Source organism: Nothobranchius furzeri, chromosome 1 (assembly GCF_043380555.1).
Source record: "Nothobranchius furzeri strain GRZ-AD chromosome 1, NfurGRZ-RIMD1, whole genome shotgun sequence".
Taxonomy (NCBI): domain Eukaryota; kingdom Metazoa; phylum Chordata; class Actinopteri; order Cyprinodontiformes; family Nothobranchiidae; genus Nothobranchius; species Nothobranchius furzeri.
In genome coordinates, this window is record NC_091741.1 from 42,253,866 (window position 1) to 42,268,865 (window position 15,000).

Genomic DNA, 15,000 nt, shown 5'->3' on the forward strand with positions numbered 1-15,000 from the left:
GGCGTCCAGGAGGCATCCTGACCAGATGCCCGAGCCACCTCAACTGGCTCCTCTCGATACTTTAGCTCGTTGTTGTTAAATCAACACAAATAAGTGTTGTAAAAGTCTGAGCCTAAAGTTTATGTAAAAAATGAAATTGAAGTATTACTAAATCTGTTTTTTAAAGAGCAAGTCACCCCCAAATCTACTTTTTTTCCCTGATAAACTATATAAATGTGTGTCTAATCGTGCTGCAGACACATGTAGTCAATAGTTTAGCACTTTAGTGCATTTTAGTTAAATTTGAAAACTTCTGCCTAAAACTGTCAGTGTTGTGCCATTGTCAGGTAAAAACTCTGCACTGCATTTGAAATTAAATCGGCCATCGCTATTGGCTAAGAGGTACCTTAGAACTTTAGCTGGTACCATATGATGTCACAATGTCATTGAGGGCCTGTGTGTGTGTATTTGTTAGCAGCTCCATCCTCTCGGTCTGCTAAGCAACAGCATTTGTTGCATTTTTCAAACAGGAAGTGGGGGCGGAGTAATACTCTGGTAGGGGGTGACTTGCTCTTTAAAAACAGTTTGCCAATTTAGAGATTTCTACAGCCATATTTTACTGCAATGGCATTTTATTGTAGTATAGGATGGCCAGACCTCCCACTTTGTGCGGGACACTCCCGCACTTTCATGACTTTTTACATGTCCCACAAATTGAGACTCGTGTCCCGCATTGTTGACAGTCTTCTGTTTGGATTGTAAATCTGGCAAAAACTGCATGGTGGGCTGCATGGTGGCGCAGTTATTAGCACTGTTGCCTCGCAGCACGAAGGTTGCAGGTTCGAAACTCGGCTGTGGCCTTTCTGCGTGGAGTTGCGTGTTCTCCCCGTGCATGTGTGAGTTTCCTCCGGGTACTCCGGTTTCCCCCACAGACCACAACATGCCCTATAGGTTATAAATTGTAAGTCGCTTTGGATAAAAGTGTCTGCTAAATAAATAAACATAAACTGTGTTAGCCCTGCCTGTTGCCGTCAAACAGGTGGGACTCTAAAGCTCTGAAGATAATGATAATAATCAGTTATATATTTAATAGTGATGTTAGACCTAAAAGGCAAAATAGATGTTGTTGTTGGTTTTTTTTTATCTCATTGCATCAGAATTTCACATTGAGTAGTCTTTGTCCAACATTTGGCAGGTGGGATCTGGTCACCTTAAATATCAGCCTTTTATTTTGAAAGAATATACAAAAAGTGTAACTACTACATAACTTTATACAAGTAGTTCCTTCCGCCTAACATTAATACTCCCAAGAATACAACAAACATGAGGATTTTATTTTTCAGCTACTGAGGTGAGGAGGCCAAAATGTTCAGCTGAACAGTTCCATCTTTCGCCGCTTGAGGGCGTTAAAATCCCCTTCCCCATCGCTTCTGTTTAGAAGTTTAACAAAATCAGGGTGTAATTCCCGCTTTTCGCCACTGGGGGGCCATCGACCTCTGAGTTTGTAGCGGCACTTTTAGCACCAGATGTGAAAACCCCAAGAAACTCTTCACAGCCATTGTAATTAACACTGTTACAGAAATCCAAGTTTTTTCATTGTTTTAAGTCAAGTAAATGGAGAAAAGGAGCAGGTTTCCTTGTTGCTTTCTTGCTCCTGTAGCACGAGAACCAGAGAGGGTACCAATTAATGATGAATTTTCCCACTAGAAGGCAGCACCAGCATTCCATCATCACAACAGTTTTCACTCCTGTTTACACCATGTGTGTCAGGTCAATATGTTGACAGATGTTCTGTGTCTAGTAAGAAAGAAAATAAAACTTCAATTTTAAATGTTTTTCTTTGTGTTTGTGAAGTTGTGTCTAAAGCACTGCATGCCTTACTGTTAGCATTCAATGTTAGATTATATTTCTTCCCTAAAATAACTACGTTGCAGTTCTGTAGAGTTGCCGTTAGCGAAATGTTCAAATATCAGAGAATATGACTCAAAATCCTGAAGCTCAGCTGTGATGTGGCTCACTTCTAGTTCCTGGAGATGGTGCGTGGGTAATTAAGTACCAAAACATATTTTTGTTAATTTCCTGGTGTTTTTGACATTGTTGGTACACCTACATTTCTGTTAATATGCGTTGCGCTCGCATTCTCTCAGCACAATTGTGTCGGTGAGCAGGAAGGCCCCACATCATTTGTAAACAGACCATGATTGAAACAACAAAATATGTTTGTTTTATTATTGCTGAACAACAGAAAGTAGACTTGATTAGGCTTGATCTAGTTAGCACCATCCATCATTTGAACAGACTAATCTTTACTAGGGTCAAGGGGTCACTGAGCAAGAGGTGGGAAACACGTGGGACAGGTCACCAGTCCATCACAAGACCACATGTAGACAAACAACCATTCACACACGTTGAACCTAACATGAATGTTTTTGTTCTGTGGGGTGAAGCCAGGGTACCCAAACAAAAAACACACGCGGAGAAGATGCAAATCTGTACACAGAAAGGTTGCAGCAGGCATTGAACCTGCGAGACAACAGTGCTATAACAAATAAAAATATATAAATATATATATATATATAAATAGAAATTAGATGTATCGGTTTTTATTCTTGTGCTTGTTTTAATTATTCGTTTGGACGAATGGTATGAATTAGTGAGGATATAAACTTTTATTTTGACGGGCTGTGCCGGAAACGGGTTTGTTTTCGACGCTAGCGGAACTCTGCTGCTTCTCTCAGTACGAGCAGCCGCTGCTGTGACGGATGGACGACCTGGAGACACCCCGGCGCGGACCTGTTTTACTCGTCAGTTAGCTTCCTTTTGAATGCAGCGGGGGATTTCTAACTGGAGTTTGTCTCATTCGTGTTTAGAAACCCAAGACTTTCCCCCTTTTTGTCATTTTTGTTTTCTCTAGCCGAGTCGCTTCCCGTTTTTGCCCCCTAGCCGACCAGATCGATTGTCCGTCGTATAAAAAAAGGGCGTGTGTTCGGAGGGGAAGGTAGTTTGAAACATTTCTTGCGGGTATTTATGGTGTTTACGACGTTTTTTCGCACCGTCTGGGTCTGAAGGACACGGTGGAGGATGGGGTGCACGCTGAGTACCGAGGACAAGGCGGCTGTGGAGCGCAGCAAGATGATCGACAGGAATCTGCGGGACGACGGGGAGAAGGCAGCCCGGGAGGTCAAGCTGCTGCTGCTCGGTAAGGAGGCGAGGCGAGGCTGGGAGGATTCCCCCACGAGGGAGGAGACCGAGTTAAAACACGAGAAAAGCTCTAAATAACAACTTCATTAATGTGGTGTTTCTGATTCCGTTCAGTACAAGTTTCCTCACTCTTCTGACTGCACGTTCCGCCCATTCAGCCTTTTCCTCTGTAGCATTTGTATGGACTAATCCTCTGAACAAAAGCTCACTTCATGTCGTCTGGTTGGGTTAGAATGGGCCCGTGGCTCGTTGGGGGGCCCAGGAGCTCACTGTGGCTGGAAACTATCGCCTCCACGCTTTCAGCTTCCCTCGAGCTCCTGCTGTTCGCCACAAGTCAGAAATGTCCGCTTCCTGCCTTCCTATTGTCACTGTTCTCGGTGTTCCTCTTTTGAAATGAGCATTTTAAGTCTCCCATGAAAAGTCTGCCAACAACAACCTCAGTTTGGAGAAGTGGAGATTATGTGCCCTCCATGGACGTAATTTTGGGGGGGAACAGGGGGGACATGTCCCCCCCCCCCCCCACTTTTTCCAAAGTCAAGTTTTGACCCCTGCACTTTTTACCATCCAAAGACAATATTGCACTATATTAAATTGACACTGGTTGAGCTCTAGGACCAAGCAGAAAACAACCATTTGTGTTGAAGCCCGTTTCCCATTAGAGCATACTGTAAAGATCCCCCCCCCCCTCCCCCCGTCCCCTCCACTACTAAAGTGAAAATTACGTCCATGGTGCCCTCGGCTAATCTGCTAATCGCAGTAGGAGAATGATTCTCATCTGGCACTGTGCAGGATTAATCCACGTCCATAAATATCGGATTTCATTGTTGTTCGAGCAGATTTGTGAAATTTTACCCAAAGGTACTGCGGTAGCTAGCACCACAGCTAACGTCCTGTGCGAAAAGCCTCACAAGTCGGTGACAAAATAATGCAATCGGAATCGGCCATCATTTTACTCGATATCAAAGAGGAGCCAATCTGAAGATCAAAAATCTAATTTTAAATCCTTATTTTAGTATTTGGAAGTGCATTATCGCCAATTAGCTGTAATTATTAAAAGTCACGTTTCCCAGTCTGTGAACTCACATTAGTGCTAAGTGCTAATTTATGCTAGCATTAACGTATGTTGCATATGGATATTTTAACTTACAGAATCATAACATACTAAGTTACACCATATTTCTTTGTCTTTAATAACATGATCTAATAATTATAAATCTTTTATAAGGATCAGAATCAGTCGAAATTGGTTCGAATTCATTAGCTCATTCACTGCATTTTTTTTTATGTGTGGGCATTGGAACGAGCTCCCGAAGCAGAAAATCCACGTGTTAGGAGATCGTTTTGGGTCGTTGCTGTAAAAATGTGAGGCGCGACCCGGAAAAGCTTCTGCCGATCACAATTCGACAACGGATTATGAAAGAACGGATAACGCTCGAAACGCGCAGATTCTTCCTGATGTAAGAGGCGAGTCTCCGCTTTATTCTGGTTGTTTTGGCGTCAACATCATCCTAGCGTGCAACGTTCTGTGACTCATAAAAAAACGGTGAGAAACGCTGGCAGCGAAGGGCTTTACCGGTCAGGAAACGGCTGGCAGTGAATGAGTTAACGATCCTCAAAACCAAAATAGCTGAGTGTCTGCTTAACGTTTATTTATCTGGCAGATGCTTTTCATCAAAAGTCACTAACAATTCCAGGGTTTCCCCCTTAAAATGAGTTTAGCCTGGCGGCTTCAGCCGTCGGGAGGGGCGGGGTCGCACGCACCGTCCTGCAGCGCTCCTCTGTGAGAGCGGGGGTGGGGGGTTGCACACGTTCCGCTGCTGTTTCTCACCAGTATCAGCTGATGGAGTGCTCGAGTTTCGCTGCGCCGTTAATGTCAGCGGACACGGTAGGGTCGGGTAGGGGGCGGGGTATGACGCTTAGCCTGGCGGGCCGCCAGGCTTAGAAAGCGCTGAGGGAAACCCTGAATTTAGAATGGCGTAATAGTTTATTCATTAATTTTGGAGTGAAATATTACGAAACATTTAAGACCAGAGTTGTTTTAAGGCAATAGAAATACTTTACACCTGGTCCTCTGCCTAGCCATTAGCCTATCAATCAGTTCAGAACAAACTTCTAATTCTCTAAAGCTTGAGTTGTTTAAAAAGCTATTAAAATATTTGTTGATCTTTCTTTTTGCTACCCGAAACAAACTAAACTAACCATCTGAATTGTCGCTTAAATGGCACACAAAAGGGCATGTTGTGTAACAAATGCACTAAGCGGCAGCTCTGAAGTTGTGAAATCAAACCTGATTTAGCAAGATGGCGTCTAAATATGAGTGTTTCAACGGAATTGCCATTGTTGGGCTCAAAGAGCCAGGCTAGTGGTGTGTGCCATCACCCTTTCATTACGCTCAGCAGCAGTTCATTTGGCTGGCTTATACGCATCTTAACAATTTTCAAATGCTTACGCAAAGTATTGTCTGAGAAACCACCGAGAGCAGGGCCTGTTATTTCGGTCAGCTGCTGCGTCTTTGTTAAGATTAAACCTTATGGGTGTTATTTAAATGGAACGCCACGCCCTACTTTATCTTCTGCTTTGGATTTGTACTCTTTTGCCTCCTGAATAACTCAAATGTGATTTATTTTCCTTTTTTTATGCATTAGCTGGTCACAATGCTACGTCCAAACGCTGCTGTCCTGTGAAAACTTTTCCGTCGGCTCCCTAAAAGTGGTTTTGCATAGAGAAGTGTTGACATGCACACACGCTGCATACGGGTTAGTGCGTGGCCTGCATCAGATGCAGGTGAAAACACCCGACGGAGGTCAGAATAAGAGCTCCTTGCAGCTTTTGCCAGTGCAAGACAAATCAGATTCACTCAAGGCTTTTTATTTGTTTAAGTGTGTTTTTGCACCACTCAGCAGTAGATAGCTGAATTGATGAGGAGAATGGATATTTTCCCTGTTGAAGGTAAACACATTCCTGGTGCGTTCCTGGGCCTGATGGGGCGTGTTCAATTGAAAGTTAGCTCAAACTTCTGCAACGTTCCCAAGCGTCTGATCAAACTGGGTGACGATATTTAACTGGGAGGGTCGTGTGGCGCCACTCGCTGCTGCTCTGCCACCATTTCTTGTCGTTTGTGTTTGATCTGGTCGCCAGGTAACCCACTCGGCCTCCTCGGGTTACTGCCTGAAGTGACACGCCGCTAGGCCGGGGCCGAGCGGAAGGAGAGGCTGTAAGAGGAGAACGGCTAATGACTAGTAAATGAAAAATGGAAAAGCTCTGCTTGATTGGAGCGGCTGACTTTCTTGTTTACCTTGAAGATAAACAGTCACAGTTACTCTGAGCACATCCTGTTGACAGACACAAAAAGCCAACAAAGCCCATGGGTGGGCTCTAAATAGCTTATAACGTTGAAAAGAAGAAATCCGTTTGCTCACAAGGGCTATTTCTAATAGTGATCGTGAAATAAGCATCTTCATTTCTTTTTTTTTAAAGAGCAAGTCACCCCCTACCAGAGTATTACTCCGCTCCCCCTTCCTGTTTGAAAAATGCAACAAATGCTGTTGCCTAGCAGACTGAGAGGGCGGAGCTAGGATGGGTACCGAATTTGGTATTTTTTAAGGTACCGACCGAATTCCATAGTATTGACCGAGCACAGATTCACGTCATTTCAAAAGGTGTCTCGTTTCGGTACCCGTCCTTCATAACGAGAACTTGCCAAGACAGCTGCTCATGCGCAAGAGCGTTATGTCATCGGTCGCGGCGAGCCAGTTGTAAACAGAGCAGCATGGTAGAAAGAACGCACGCTAAAGCTTGGGTCCACTTCACTTAATGTGATGGGTAACTGGGTGATGATGAAACCAGCGACAACGATCTAAGTGAGACCTCCTCATCTTAATCTGCTCCGGTAGGTAAATAAAAGTTTAAGATAACGTTAGCTTGATTTGTTAGCTTCCGTTTCGCTAATGGTGCATTCGCTTTCTCCTCGGAACTCCGAATTTCCGACTAGAAGAACATGAACGTGCTCTAAAGTTTGGATTCACTTTACTAAATACGACGGGTGATTGGGTGAAGATGAAACCAGCGACAACGATCTAAGTGTGAGGCATCATCGTTTTAATCTGCTCCAGCAGCTAAATAAACTGTTTAAGATAATGTTAGCTTGGTATGTTAGCTTCCATTGCCACTGTTGTTATCAGCTAATGGTGCGTTCGCTTTCTCCTCGGAAATTCTAACTTCCCAGTAGGAAAAATCAAATGAAAAAAGAACGGCAAAAGGAATGAAGATACACAGTAAATTTAGTTCACAGTAAAGATGTTTGCTTCAGTTTTATTATCAGCTTATAAAACTACAAGGACGATGTTAAAATACAAACAGTTGAATGCTATTTATCGTGATATTTATCAAATATTGTTTTATATTGAGAAAAATATATATTTTATTATAAAAGAGAATTAAAATAATAAACACTCAAAAGTATCGAAAATTGGTACCGTTAAGTACCGGTATCGACTCCCAGGTACCGGGAATTAGTACCAAATCGATTCAAATGTCAAAGGTACCCATCCCTAGGAGCCACTAACAAATACACACACAGGCTCACAACGACATTGTGACATTATATGGTACCAGCTAACGTTCTAGGGTACCTCTTAGCCAATAGCGATGGCAGATTTGAATTTAAATGCAGTGCAGAGTTTTTACCTGACAACGGCACAACACTGACAGTTTTAGGCACAAAATTAAAATTTTTAACTAAAATGCACTAAAATGCAAAACTATTGACTACACGTGTCTGCAGCATGATTAGACATGCATTTATAAAGTTTATCAGGGGAAAAAAGTAGATTTGGGGGTGACTTGCTCTTTAAAAAAAGAATCTTTTCAGTAAAAATCTAAAAGTTCTCGTCTCCTGTTGGCTCTGGGGTATCGCCCATCAGCGGGACCCAATTATACTTCTATTCCTATCTCCATTCGCTCCCCTCTGCCTAATTGCTCTTTCTATAACTGTCATCTCATTGTTGCGAGAGTTTATTAATAATCCTCAGGCTTTGACCAGCTGCAGTCCTTTTAAAAAAAATGTTTCCACCACGTTTAAAAGTTGATCATCAGAGATGTACTTCAGCGAAGGAATTCCTCCAACCCAGGTGACAAATATTTGCCAACGTTGTCACCTGACATCACTATGAACAGCTCGCAACAGTCGATCTTTGCTTTTGACAGATCAATCTCTGTGATTAACCGCGGCCATTCCCTCCAGAGGATAGCACCGCTCAGCAGCTTCTGGAATCCTAAACGGGTGACTCACTTAAATCCGCCCAAAGGGAGACGTCAAAAGCAAAAAGGAGAGGGGGGGGGACAACAAAAGAGGAATCTGATAGTGAGAGAGGAACAATAAATCGTTGTGAGAAAATGACAGCAGGAGACTGAAAGAATGTGAAAGAGGAAGACGTGGAGAGAAGGGCTCGATGGCCCTGCCTCGTGCTGCTAGTGTGGCGTCCTTAATGTGTTGAGCACATCGTGCCCAAAAACTCGAGCCCTCCCCAACTTTCTGGATTGTTTTACCTAAGCGTGGACGTGGCAGGGAGGCAGCTTGTCTTCCATAAGCCCCCCCAGAAATGATCGTTAACCTGACCCCAAATCCAACAAAAGTGGGAGAATCCTCACAGATTATAAACCATGTGAACATGTGCATGTGCACTTTTGTCATAAAACACTGGCGTCAACGCGGGGGTTCCTAGAGGGAGACGTGTTTGCGGCGGGGGCACAGAAAGGCTCTGTTCTGGGTTGGAAGAAGCCCGTCGCGAGGGCTCGGATTTTCCTAAAATAATTTCAACCGCTGGAAACAGAAAGCAGCTGCTGCAGCGGTTGTGTGTGCAGCAGCTTTTGGTGGGTGTATCAAAGCTGCGGCTGCGTAACATGACTCTGCACGAGGAGCCCGCTGGTTGCATTTAACCCCTAAAGGGGGTTGGAATCTCCTCGGCTGACTTCTGTGTTCCTCAGACCTCGAGGCGTGGACGAGAGCCGCGCCCTGATGACATCACAGCTGTTTAGGGTAATTTATTTCAACACGTGGCTCGCCTCCTTTTTATTACCACTTAGATGCGACACTCATGGGAGTAGTCTAGAAGCTGCAGCCACGCTTGTCCGTGTAACGGTGATCCAGCGGTTTTCGGGTTGTGGCAGCCGTTGGAGTGGGCTGGTGATAATTAGCAGGAAAGGATTTATCTGAAACTGATTTAGATAAGAAGTGTTTAATTATAGTTCTCATTTAATTAGGTCATGTCAGAATGTAATATGGAGGATTAAGCATCTGACATCAACGTAGATTTGTAATCAGAAATGTTGAAGCAAAAATAAACCCAAACGCCTACAAGCTGTTAGCCCCGCCCCCTTCGAGCCAAAATTTATGTGGCTAAAATAAACAAAAATACGTCAAGGGTCGTTTTTGCAACTTTTTTTGTTTGTTTTTTATGCCTTGATAAAAACACTGTGCGTTAACACACAAGAGAGAGGGAGAAAGTAGGCGGGACTTTTATCCTTGCAGCCTTCAATTCTGGCCTCAAAAGTCCAAGATGGCAGCACCCGCATTCAAAAGATGCACGTTTGAATGACGCGTGTGGCTAGAGATGCTAGTGTGGGTGATTTTGGTCCGTGTCTGTACACCCCTGATCTAAAGAGTCCAACTGCCAACTTTGAGCTGAAACAAAACTTCCTTTAAGAACCCTTCACAATAAGAGCTCCAGGCATATAGTTTAAGCATCCTAACTTCAAAGGATATTAACATTATGAAGGTCTGAAGATCTTTGAATTATCTAACAGCCTCGTCTCAGCTTGTAAACAGCGGTCCTGATGCTGTGCACGTCAGGTTTCTGTGCTGCAGACTTACCGCAGCAGATGTTGTGATCATTATTAATGTGTGAATAAAACGATGAATACTACTAATAATTAAAAACAACATCGTTACTGAAAACTCAGCAATTCTGCTGCCTTTGCTACATTTTCAGCAGTTTAAAGACAGTAATTATGTCATCTATGACAATGAGCATCTATTTTGCTTTTCTTTATGCACATTTCTTCAAAGCTCAGCAGGACATTTGCTGCATAATATAAGAAAACAAATCAAATTTCTTGAATTCAGATGAAGGTATTTTCATAAAGATACCTAAGATGTCACATTAACTTAAAGGGGCATTACGGAAGTTTGACAGCCAAAACATGTATAGGAATAATAAATGTCTTCTTCATACATTCTCCTGCAATGCCCTGGTCCTGTAGAATGAGCCCTGGCATTTTTACTGTGATTGCCTGTTTTTCTGTGAAATGACAGAAAAAGAGAGATGCTCGGGTCGAGCAGGCTGCTTCATGCGCGTTCACGCTCAGGCATAGCCCGTAGCATTTGCTATCAGTAGCTTTAGCAGCAGAGAGAGAGGCAGTGCCACTTTGTCGCTGTTCCTAACGCCTAGTGACAAAGCTAGCTACATTTGTGAGGACCCTTGGCTACTTTCTGTAGAACTTTCTTCTAGATATTTCCTGCAAATTAGCAACAAAACAGCCATTTTCGCTCTGAACTGTTCTTTGAACGTTGTTTCAGCTGTCATCAAGGATATAAATGTTACAGATGCAAAGGACGTCACTGATGCTATAGCTCACCTAGTAAGACGTCGGACTCTCATGCAGGAGTCCTGGGTTTAATTCCGGATGTGAACATAGTTCATTTTGAGTTTCTTTTTTACATTAATGGTATATTTTTTTACAGTAAGATGCCCAAATTTTTATTTGAGACTCGCCGAACGGCATTGAATTGACAGATAAAAAAGATGTGGGTTCAACTTTCATTTTGGAACAATTTTTCAAGCAAGGGAAGGGAATGATCTGAGCATGCAGGAGGACTGACCCATCATAAACCTTTGTCGGCTGTGCTGAAGAGAAAGCTACAGAACCAAATTATTTCATTAATTAGCTGCGCGTTCTCCTGTCCTCTGTCCTCCAGACCCCCCCCCCCCCACACACACACACACACACACAAACAAGGGACTGTCTCAGCTGTTACTTTCATTAAGGAGTGTGCACGTACAGCATGCACGCCTCTTGCCTCTATTGAAGCTGCCGTTACGCTTTTGGCCTGAGGGGGCAATCGCGAGCATAAAAATTCAAAACTTCGTAAAGTCCCTTTAACTTATCTTTTGAAGAAACCTTCCTGGAGCTACAGCGTGTTTTCCTAGACTACCTGACGTGGATTTCCATGCCACACACACACACACGCACACGGAGAGGCTGTGTCAGTATGCAAAGTGTCTTTGGCTCTTAGACGGGCCGAGAGGCACGACTCGGCCAGCTCTCCAGCCGGCCATCCCACCGTCTGCCTGCAAGTCCTGCAGGGGTCTAGAGAGCCTGGGGTTTGGCATCAAAGTGCACAGTGCTAACACTGTACAACACACACACACACACTCATCCATGTTGTAGCAATGCCTGAGTGGTGACATAATTAAAATAACATGCCCTCTGGTGATTCTCCCCCATTTCTGCTGTAACGCAAAGTGCCAGAGCTGCATGTCCCACATCCAGACAAACTTTCTGCTCTTTGGCGCCACATTTATCCTTCATTCTGTGCTCTGGTTCTCACCCAACAGCAGCGGCGTGGCGCTACTTCCCGTCGTGACAAGACGGCACTCGTGTTGAAAGTGTTGGGTGTGTTTTTGCACCTAAAGCGAAAGTGGAACTAGGGTGGGAGGAGGGTTTATTATTCAAGGCCTCACTGATTTAGTCTCTGACTGCATTGCAAGGTGGCCAAAACATGGTGGAAGTCATGATACAACTCCACTTCCCCAAACTGTGTTTTCAGAGCAGAGAGAGACGCTGCCGCCGCTTCAGTCTGAGAGCTGCCACCGAAAAAAGAGAAAAAGCTAACGGGCCGAGGAGCCTTTCCTCGTGAAAGCTGTAATCTGAGAACAATGCTAGCAAATGAGGGGATCTGATGGAGCTGACGGTAACATGCATTAGCGCACACGCCTTAATGAACGTGGTTTATGAGAACATCACAGATGGATTTCACTGATAATGGTGGGAATTTTGTTTAAAAGGAGCTTCCAAGTGCGCGGTAATGGAGGCATGGGCTGAAGGATTATATAACCTCAACACGTCTCGTGAAGCCTGCTCAGGTGACCGCGGCCTCACACCCCAGAGATGTCCTGAATAGAGCCACAGCAGTTGCCATGACACTCTGACGTTTGAGCGATCTGCCATGCTAAAGCTGAGCCGCCTGGCCCCCTCATCTCCTCCTCCTCCGGTCTTTTCATGGTGGTGGTGGTGGTGTCTCATCAGTCCGATTAATCAGCTCAGCCTCGCCGACCCAAAGTGACACCACGGTGTCATAGCTCGCGTTGTCAGTTATGATCTGTTTTATCACTCCACACCAGAGAGCATGACTTTCCTCTGCTGGTAAAACCACCTGAACAACGAGAGATCCAAGAACTTTAAGTAGAAAACGCAAAACACTCATCTGATGGAGTTTATGTGCACAAACGTCTCACACACACACACATGTTCACTCTGTAATAAATGTCTCCTCCTGTCTTTCAGGTGCTGGTGAATCAGGAAAAAGCACAATTGTGAAGCAGATGAAGTGAGTTGGTTTTGCTCTACTGAACAGAAAACGGATCCTTTTTTCTCTGCTGCGTCCAATCAGAGACGCAGAACGACACGACGGTTTATTACCCAGCAGCAGACCGTGTGTCTTCTCTGTAATATGATGGTCTGTGAATTGCAGCACAAACAGGTGCCGTGCAAAACGAATCATAAGGCCATTTCCCAGAATGCTTTAGTGCACTGTGCCTATACGTCATTCACAAACTGTGTGCGGCAAATTAATTTGAGTTTCATTTCTGGAAATGCTCATTGATCACGTTAGAAGAGTCTAATCCGCTTCATTAATGTTTGATCTGTTCATTCTGAACCCACGTGGGCATGTCCTGAACAGAACCTTAAAGAGCAAGTCACCCCCTACCAGAGTATTCCTCCGCTCCCCACTTCCTGTTTGAAAAATGCAACAAATGCTGTTGCCTAGTAGACCGAGAGGGCGGAGCCGCTAACAAATACGCAGGCTCACAACGACATTGTGACATCATATGGTACCAGCTAACGTTCTAGGTTACCTCTTAGCCAATAGCGATGGCAGATTTAAATTAAAATGCAGTGCAGAGTTTTTACCTGACAACGGCACGACACTGACAGCTCTAGGCAGAAAATTACAATTTTAACTAAAATGCACTAAAGTGCAAAACTATGTCTGCAGCACAGTTAGACATGCATTTTCATAGTTTATCAGGGGGAAAAAAGTAGATTTGGGGGTGACTTGCTCTTTAAAGAGTTCAGCAGAAATACAACACCTGGTCGGGATGATTATTTTATCTTAAACGGGTTAAATCCTGTAAGCTGGTGGCATGAATCAACAAGCATTTTGCTTTTCTGAACATATGAAGTGAGGAAACGGGTGGTGGTAGCATTAGCTTCAGGGATGCTAACACACACACTCAGCAGGAGGCACAGGTGTCGTTTAGACTTTCTGCAGGAGGTCCGTTTTTACTGAAATAGGTGAAAGATGAGAGCTCGGGCAGCAAATTACTGAAGATCCTTTGAGTTTGCTGACAAGTCTGTGCAGACTGAACTAAACCGCGCGCGCGAGCTCTGAGTGTAAAAGAAACGTGGACAGAAACTTCGTCCGAAGCCGTGACATTTTTGCCATCTTCCTGCAGGATCATCCACGAGGCAGGTTACTCAGAAGAGGAGTGTAAGCAGTACAAGGCCGTGGTCTACAGCAACACCATTCAGTCCATCATCGCCATCATCAGAGCCATGGGGCGCCTCAAGATCGACTTTGGGGATGCCGCGAGAGCTGTGAGTGGTGGCGGAGTGGGTTTAGAGGAGAAATCTGCAGCGTTTGAAACGTCTGGGGATAGCGACCGTCTGTAAAGTAGATGTAGCCACAGATGGAGGGGTAATTTTAGAGGACTTTGTGGTATTTATCAGCATTCCTCCACAAACGTGGTCACGTTGAAGCTCGTTCTTGTACTGATTTAATCTGGTGAATCATGTAACTGGCCTTTGAGCTTTATTGTCCATTACAGCGGTGAAATAACGACCCGATTCCTTCCCCAGGATGACGCCCGGCAGCTGTTTGTGCTGGCGGGCTCGGCAGAGGAGGGCTTCATGACATCCGAGCTGGCTGGTGTCATCAAGCGGCTCTGGAAGGACGGAGGTGTGCAGGCCTGCTTCGGTCGCTCCCGCGAGTATCAGCTGAACGACTCGGCAGCATAGTGAGTCACAGCGCCAGCACAGAAACAACCTGCTCCGTAATTGCAAGGCTCACCAGAACCGTGAGTCATTCTCAGAGAGAGAGAGAGCGAGAGCTCGATGGTCCTACACGCGCCAGGCGATGTCAAATTACTGCCGTTCCAGGGCAAACAAACAAAGTGTTGTTGCAAGCAGCCACACACAAGCTGCCCCAACCTTCAGCCATGTTCAGGGAGCGTCTGGACTTTTAGACTGTCAATATTTACCGTCCTCCGCCGAGCTTTACGGGTCGGGGGGGGGGGTGGAATGCTGTTTAATCTTTGACCTCACGCCTCAGAACATTTTCCACATGCTTTAGACGTGGAGAGAAAAACCCCCACAAAGATTATCTCTCTCTCTCCTTCTAGCTGAACTGCTGACTCTTTTTTTTTTCGACGGCAGTTGGAACCTCGCGTTGTGTTGTGCAAGAGCCCGTGGCGCTGAAACAAATGATTTCATCACAAGGCATCTCCTGTGTTTTCTTCTGAGAGAAAAGCCTTGTTTTGT

At 44.7% G+C, this 15,000-nt stretch overlaps 1 protein-coding gene across 1 annotated transcript in view; it reads left to right on the forward strand.

Moving 5' to 3' along the window:
- The first annotated feature begins 2,849 nt into the window (after positions 1 to 2,849).
- The window catches only part of gnai1 (guanine nucleotide binding protein (G protein), alpha inhibiting activity polypeptide 1), a 20,730-nt gene continuing 8,579 nt past the window's right edge, over positions 2,850 to 15,000 (forward strand). Inside the window, exons 1-4 of the mRNA XM_015960841.3 lie at positions 2,850 to 3,178; positions 12,745 to 12,787; positions 13,917 to 14,058; positions 14,320 to 14,477. Of these exons, the coding sequence (XP_015816327.1) occupies positions 3,061 to 3,178; positions 12,745 to 12,787; positions 13,917 to 14,058; positions 14,320 to 14,477 (461 nt within the window). The 5' untranslated portion in view covers positions 2,850 to 3,060. The remainder of the gene's footprint in view (positions 3,179 to 12,744; positions 12,788 to 13,916; positions 14,059 to 14,319; positions 14,478 to 15,000) is intronic.